The 7,648-nt window shown below is 33.4% G+C and overlaps 1 protein-coding gene across 1 annotated transcript; it reads right to left on the bottom strand.

The window, feature by feature from the left end:
* Positions 1-2,549: 2,549 nt before the first annotated feature.
* On the bottom strand, positions 2,550-7,327 carry LOC104213841 (ribosomal RNA-processing protein 17). The gene is made up of 4 exons (XM_009763392.2): positions 7,048-7,327; positions 6,851-6,956; positions 5,467-5,590; positions 2,550-3,075 (listed from the first exon to the last, which is right to left on the bottom strand). Exons 1-4 carry the CDS (start codon positions 7,167-7,169, stop codon positions 2,819-2,821), a joined length of 609 nt encoding a protein of 202 aa, XP_009761694.1. The 5' UTR covers positions 7,170-7,327; the 3' UTR covers positions 2,550-2,818.
* Positions 7,328-7,648: the final 321 nt, after the last annotated feature.

Below are 7,648 nucleotides of genomic sequence, written 5' to 3'. Positions count from 1 at the left end.
TAGTCAAAAATTACTGTACAAAATAAAAATCAGTGTATGTTTTTTCAAATACATATGAATACATCTTAATACAAGAAGAGAAAACCACTGTACAAAATAAAAATCAATGTATTCGGACTCGAATACAAATAAATACATCTACAATTAAGGTCACTGCGTATTTTTGTTCTCCTTTCGACTTCAATGGTTGCTGATGAACCTGCAAATACAGGTTCCTCTTAAGTGATCCAAAGATGGCCCTTCGAAATTAAGTGCTTTAGTGAGTATTCTACAGAAAACCTAACAAAGCTTTTATAGTATCGAAAGATGGCCCTTCGAAATTGAATGCTTTAGTGGGTATTCTACAGAAAACCTAACAATGGTGAATATTTTAAAAAAAAACTGTTGAAGAGAAAAAGAAGAAGCTTTAACCGGTCAAAAACCCAAAAACTTTAACACTTACCACAACTTTTTGGAGCAAAAAAATAAAAAATTGAGGGAGACAATGGCGCTGATAAAGGAGAGAGCTGGGGAGAGAAATTTTGAGCAAAAACTATTGAAAACGGCCATGGTAGCGGCTAGGTCTCCATGTCGCCTAGAGAGAGGAGAGAGAGATCGTGGAGAGAGAAATAAGATACTATACGGTGATTTTGGGAGAGAATAAACTGAAAGAATGAGAGAGAAAAATATTAGACAGCGTATTTAATGGCTTAACGGTAGAAAGTGACCATAACTATATTTTGCTATAAAATCTAAAAGATAACTATAGAAAATAATAATTTAAAAGAGTTTTTATTTATAATAAATAGGGTGTAAAACTTTGCTATATGAGGTAAAATTTCCTTAATTAATTAGCTTGCAGGCTTCAAACTCTCATATCAAAAAATTAGTAAGAATACATATTTGTTTTGCGAAACTTTCTTTTCCCTCAAAAGTACTTTGTGGAAGTTACATATTTAAGATTCTAGATTATTATCATAAAATTTGTAATATTTAGTAGCTACGTACAAAAAATTGTTTGTGTAAGAATCAAATGTGTGTAAGATAAGCTTTCAGTTGCAAATCCTTAACTACTTATTTTGTTACACGCAACAAATCCGCAACTAAACCTGCAACTAGGAGTGGCAAACGGACAGGTTGGGTCGGATATGGTTTAGATTGAAAACGAGCAATGAAAAAGCGAATAAATTATCCGACCCGATTCATATTTAATACGGATAAAAAATGAGTTAATCAACGGATAATATGGGTAACCATATTATCCATGACTTCTTGAATATGATCACTTTTTGGGAGAATTTCTAGTCTCTCAAACTTGAGGAACCCCTAATTTGAGGCTTTACAAATGTAAAAGTTAAACTCATTGGTTATCCATTTTCTAAATGGATAGTATGATTCTTATCTATATTTGATCCATTTTTAAAAAGTTCATTATCCAACCCATATTTTAGTGAATAATATGGGTGGTTAACTATTTTCTTTTAACCATTTTGCCACCACTACTTGCAAGGCTGCAACCACCCCCTCTAATGGTTTTTTAAAATTTAAACTCTACCGCATGACCTTAAACTCGCCCCGCAACAATTTAAACTTGCACCGCCACGTTGTCATTCCTAAAAGTGACTGCGCTAGAAAGTAAATTCAGCTATTCCTCATTTCCTCTAGTTACGTTCTTGACTCTTGGGGGAACAAGAAGTAAACATGGATTAAATTATCAACTTAACTCTCCTTGTTATACAAACGACACGTGTAGCCAGTTTTATTATTCAGTGATTTGTACCAAAAATAACTAGTCCACTAAAACATACATAAGAAGTTGTGAGATGTGTTATTTATTTAACATTAGCTAATGATCTTGTCGCTGGGTGGCATTAAAATGAAAATGAGTGCCCAGAGTATAGACTTAACAGAAGGTCTCGAGTACAAGCTCTAAAAATGAACTTTTTTTTGCTTTGAAGCACTTTTCCCTTTAATGAGTCGGATCAATTAAAAGATTCCGATATGCGCACCGACCAGGTAACCCAAAGAAAAAGGTGCCAAGGGTATAACATTTTGATCCAAGACTAACTAAAGGGGCATGCGAAGCTATTGAGTTATGTAATAATAATCCTTTATGAACTACTCCTATTTAGTTATAACTTCATCTTCCTTTTTTGAGAAGCTTTCACCAATGATGAGAAAGACTAAAAGACCCAAGATTTGAAAAAGAGATACCGTCGGTCTTGAATTTTGTCCTCGCTTGCCCATAGGCTGAACTTCAAATTTAACAAGTATTTTCCCCCGCTTGCTCATTTCATGTTTAATAATTACTGCCCCTCGCTTGTCTCATGGTGGACAACACTTTTAACTTTTAACCTTGAAGTTCCGCCGATGGGGCAAGCGGGGGTAAAAAATTAAAGATCACCCCAAAAAGTATCATATTTATGCAATTTTTTTGCATAATTACAACAGTCCTGGTCCAATAATTCCCTGATGTACAAAAACTGACAACATTTAGCATGGCTAAAAACAGTAGCTGTGGTACCTTGCGGAAAAGAAATCCAAGTGTATCATGTAATTAGTAAGAATAATTCAAATGCAAGATCTTATAAATAATCAATTGACAAAATTAACTGCCCAGATTAATCATTCTGAAAAAACCTTAGTCATAACATAAGCAAGATACTAGAAAATACACTAACAACATTCGCATAAATAAAAAGGCGTCACTGGTTAGAGCATCTCTACAAGAGGGTGAGACATTTTTCTCTCTTTTTCATTAGGAGGTGAAGGGGCCAAGGATAGGGAAACAAAATTGCTACTGCTGCTTGTTCTCCTTTTTTTGAACTGAAAAGAGATTTCATGTGTGCTTCTTGTTCTTCTTTTTACCTTTCTTCCTATCTCTCTTATTCTGTGGCTTGGGCCGAGATCTCTTTTTTGCAACTTTCTTGAATGGTTTCTTCTTAATTACCGGAATGTTTTGTTTGTGGCTTTTAGTTTCTCCATCATGTTGAAGCACAGGTAATGGTGGCACTTGAGCTGGGAAGTCTTCTTCGCGAGAGATCTCGCTCATTGTCACGATGACTTGCACATCACCATTGTCATATGTTGTAGTCCCTTTTAACAAGAAGCAAAAATCAATACACAGGTTAATTTCCTAGATCTTAATCATGCTTAGACTGTTAATTAAGCCCCTACTACTACATATATCCTTACTATCAAGTTAACTTTACGTTGTGACCGGAGGACAAACCCCTTACACAATACCATTTTTTCCTCAGTCGCACGTATCTGTAACTAATACTAGAGTTTTTTCAACCACCACTATCAATGGTTGCACAAGAAAGATCCAAGAGTACGGGAGCAAAATTAACTCTCAGAATATTTCCGAAGCTCAATGTCTAATATCCTATTGGCCATCTCCAACCCTTGCCTCCATTTTCTCCTCCAAAATGGAGTAAAGTTACTCCAACCATTACTCCATTATTTACTCCATAAAAGAATATTCCATTTTACATTCTTCTCTCTTCAATATTATATTAATATCTTTTATTTAAATTTTATTTTCTTATTTCTATTAAAGAAATTCTTTCTTTTTTTCTTTTTTACATATTTATCGCATATAATTTAATATAAAATTATTTTATACCATAAATTTTTAAATAATATAATTTGTAAGCAAATATTATAGATTATATATATTGACAAATAATTCAAATAAAAGCGAAATCATTGAAATACAAGATAATTAAATACATATTACATTATGGTAAAAATTTAATATAAGAAATCCTTGATTAATAATAAGATAAATAACTTACGTCAGAAATCCCTTATGGAATCGCTTACTATTTCTAAATTTCAAAAAAGAGAAAAAAATAGCTGGGGATATTATGTGATTTATTAGTATTCTAAATCTTAGTTGGTATTCAAAATATCCGATTCAAGTAGACAAAGAGATGGTTGAATCAAAAAAATTTGTTTAAAGTTCAATTTTTTCGGAGGGCAAGGCAATATGAACGTTCTATCATGTTCCATCAATACTCTAAAGGGGTTATACGATATACCGTAAAATTCATATTAAATATTACATAAATATTCAACTTCCACCTCCAGTATGCTCCCATAAATGATCTATTAATGCATTACGAAGTGCAAAATGAGCATCTTTGTCCTTAATTTTTTTGTGTCGAGCAAAAAATTGCTCAAATCAGTGATTTTCATCTACTACCATTTCCATCGTTGGAGGTGGACATCCCCAATCATCTTGAATTGGTGCATTAAGATCACGTTCATCCTCTATTCATTTTTTGAGATGATTATATATTTTTTGTACAATTATAACTTATAATAAAATTAATGTACAATTTTACATTAAAATAATAAATGCACGAAAATTAATTTATCAAAATTATACGCCAAAGTTAAGATGTAAAATTAATATTATAAAGATATTACATAAACATAATTAGGTATATATAAAGAGATAAATTAAAAGAGTTAAATAATAAAAATAATAATAAAGTAAGGATGAATAGTAATGGAGGAGATGAATAGTGTCTCTCCATATTTGGAGTAACACTATTCATCCCCCATTTTGGGGGCAAAAATGGGGGAGCATTGGAGCAACATTTTGCCAAAAAATGGCTCCATTATGGAGAAATGGGGGAGGGTTGGAAATGCTAAAAGGCATATCCGTCAATGATTATAATATAGAGTTCTCATTTTCTGCATAGACTGAAGTAAAGCAGCTATGTATATGATTCTATCATGTGATGTCACAACGCCAGGAGAGCCAACGAAGGGTGCCTATGTTTCTAAACCTTCCCCTTGCCACTGTTAACTGTGTTCTGCCTTTGATATTCCCAATAAAAGTTTCTATTCTTTACCTATCTTGCACAGCATCTTAAGGTATTTACATTTAAGTTGATGACTATTAAATGAAACCCCCCACAATAGGAATCTGAAACTTTTCCGATGAGGATGGGACTGTTCCCAAGGAGAGCTCTGGATAGAAGTTAGCAACAAATAAGTTTGCAGCTATGCTGCGCAGACTCTTCAAAATCCTTGCCACACCCCTGTAGACACGACATGGGTGTGTGTGGGATCCACGGCGGATTTGGCCAACTTATCTTTGGTGCTTTGACTACATCTATGAACAAGAAGTATAGATTGATTAGGTATTTGGTTTGATTTTGTGTGTTTATGTCATATATATAATCATATAAATTATGAGAATGCTTTGCTATTATACGAGATATATTATGCATAAAATATTAGGTATTTATAAAGAACTAAATTTTCTTAGTTTTAGTTCAATAACTTTAAGTAATCGAAGTATATACTTATATATGTCATAATATACATTTGTTGGTTGTATTCCACCACCCGTATCCGCATTTTATTCATACTCCCAAATCCTAAAATTTATGTGATGAAGAATCCGACCTCTAGATCTGCACCCGAGTCCGAGTAACATAAGTCTGCAGTAATTTCATTAGGAGATACCTGAGACTGTGGCATTAGGCTCATTTTCCTCTACATCATCAAGTTCCTCATCAGGTTCATCGGCTGCAGCACCTGAATCAGGTGGAGCTCCACCAAAGATGGCAAATTCTCTTTCCTCCTTTCTCTGTAAAAGCAAGAGAAAAAGTAAGCTAAGCCGCCATGAGTATTCCGATTATATTAACACGGCTATTAGTAATAAAAGTAATAACTAATTTAATGATCACTTACTAACTGCACTGTTGCGCTGGAAACAAATTTGATACTCACACAGTCAGGAGGACAAAAGGCATTAAGGCACTTTACCCATAATCAAAAAGTTAACAACCATTTGAATGATCACCATTATAAAGAAAGCAAATTCGAGGCAATCACTGAAACAGCCAGGAACTTCAAAAGCAGTAAATATATTTAACCATGTGCCAATCTCAGGAAGAAAAAAGAAGTATAAAAAGTAAGTCAATTTTTTTACGCACACTGTTCCTCGTTATCTATTTCTAGATGTTCTCGGCATTAAGAGTGGATATTTGTGTATACATGATTATCTAGTTGATCGGAAATGAGCACTCCCTAATGCTAATTGACAAATCACCCTTAACTTAAGCATAAGACTACCACTACTTAACTTAAGAACTCAAAATAATGAAACAGATTCTTTATCCATTGAAATGTATGCCTTATAAAGCAGTCAATCAATATCTGACCAACGTGGTAACATCAGGTTTTTCCCATAAATATGAGCCCGTGAACTTGGAATTTTGAGTCACAAAAAGATGAAGGTGGAAACAGCCATTGTTAGGCTCCCGGTTAGGGGATTCCTAACTACTAATCTACTGGAGTATTATTCAGTCTATTTCTGCCTTTCTTGAATGAGCCTCCTCAAATCTGCTATTTCGCAGAAAAAGAGAGCCCGAGTCATTATTAAACTCACAATTTTACTTGTTCAGCTGAAACCCCATTTTATATTTCTAAAACCCTTGACATACATTTTGCTTTAGAAGCCATAAACAGAGCAATCAATATGCTTTTCAAAGTCATGCCATCTTATTCCCTAGTTTCACAATCTCCAACCACACAGAGGCACACAATACGCAATAACCATATCACAGGGCAGTATATCCTAAAGTAAAACTTATCATTTTTTTCAAAATTATCAAATTGTAAGATGGTCATTATCAGGACATCACTTTTTTTTAATTAACAGTAGTGTCCGAGCCATCTTACGCGCATCTCAACTATTCCACTAGGTACCTGCTACCTCCCCCAGTTATTTGTCCATCACTTCCAACCCATTTTGCTACTAGATAATATTAAGTTTTTAATACTATCCGACTACTAAATTGCAATTAAAGCCAATGAATTCAAAAGGGTATGATAAAGATTGAACCTTTTTACGGGCCTCAATACGTTTCCTCCTATGGGCTTCTTCCAATTGCTGTTGCGCTTCTTTTCTCCTCTTCTTCTTTCTCTTATGAAAACCAGTCACAAAATCCCTACACCCCAAATTTTATTAAATTCAAATTAACAAATCAAAAAACAACAAGCATAGCACAAAAAAGGAAAAAGTTCATAGAAGAAGGGTACTTGAGGTCTTTTTCATCAAAAGAGACAGTGAGAGATTTGTTCTTGAGGGCTCTTTTCTTGATGTGTCTACCTCGTATCCTCGGATTGTGTCCTGATTCGTCTTCCACTAGATGTTCTTCCATGGCAGCTCTGTTAAACCTAAAACCCTTTCCCCTGAAAAAATTGGAACCAAGCTTCTTTTTATTGGTCTATGGCTCTATTGCTTGATGGGGTTGTACCTTTAGCTTACGAAATTTCCTACTATTTTTTTGTTGGTTCTTTTATATAACAAGCTTTTTGTGCGGAAAAAAAATGAAATGTCAATATTTATATATGGTCATCAAACTTTGTTTTTCCAATAATAATATCAAAAATTTACTTTTTCGTTAAAATAATTAAATATTTTTTGCTATACATCAAAGTTAAAAAAATATTTTTACCACATTAAGCAAATCTATTTGTGAATTGCTGAGTTAATTTTTCAAATGGCTACCCAACTTAAGTTTTTTCTACCCAAAATAGTAAATTTTTACTTTTTGTCATATTAAAATAAAAAAAAATCCTGTAAAAATAAAGTTATAAAGTATTTCTATCATATTAAAAATAAAACTATTTGTGAATT

The sequence above is a fragment of the Nicotiana sylvestris genome, chromosome 8 (genome assembly GCF_000393655.2).
Source record: "Nicotiana sylvestris chromosome 8, ASM39365v2, whole genome shotgun sequence".
Classification (NCBI taxonomy): domain Eukaryota; kingdom Viridiplantae; phylum Streptophyta; class Magnoliopsida; order Solanales; family Solanaceae; genus Nicotiana; species Nicotiana sylvestris.
Note: the sequence above shows the minus strand (reverse complement) of the source record. Positions and strands in the feature narration are given on the sequence as shown.

What these genes read in the sequence shown, in the direction of transcription:
- LOC104213841 (XM_009763392.2), bottom strand. Translation starts at nt 7,169, where the DNA reads ATGGAAGAACATCTAGTGGAAGACGAATCAGGACACAATCCGAGGATA. An exon ending in TTTGATGAAAAAGACCTCAA is followed by an intron (nt 6,957 to 7,047) that starts GTACCCTTCTTC and finishes TTTGGGGTGTAG; the next exon opens with GGATTTTGTGACTGGTTTTC. An exon ending in GTATTGAGGCCCGTAAAAAG is followed by an intron (nt 5,591 to 6,850) that starts GTTCAATCTTTA and finishes TTGCTTTTACAG; the next exon opens with AGAAAGGAGGAAAGAGAATT.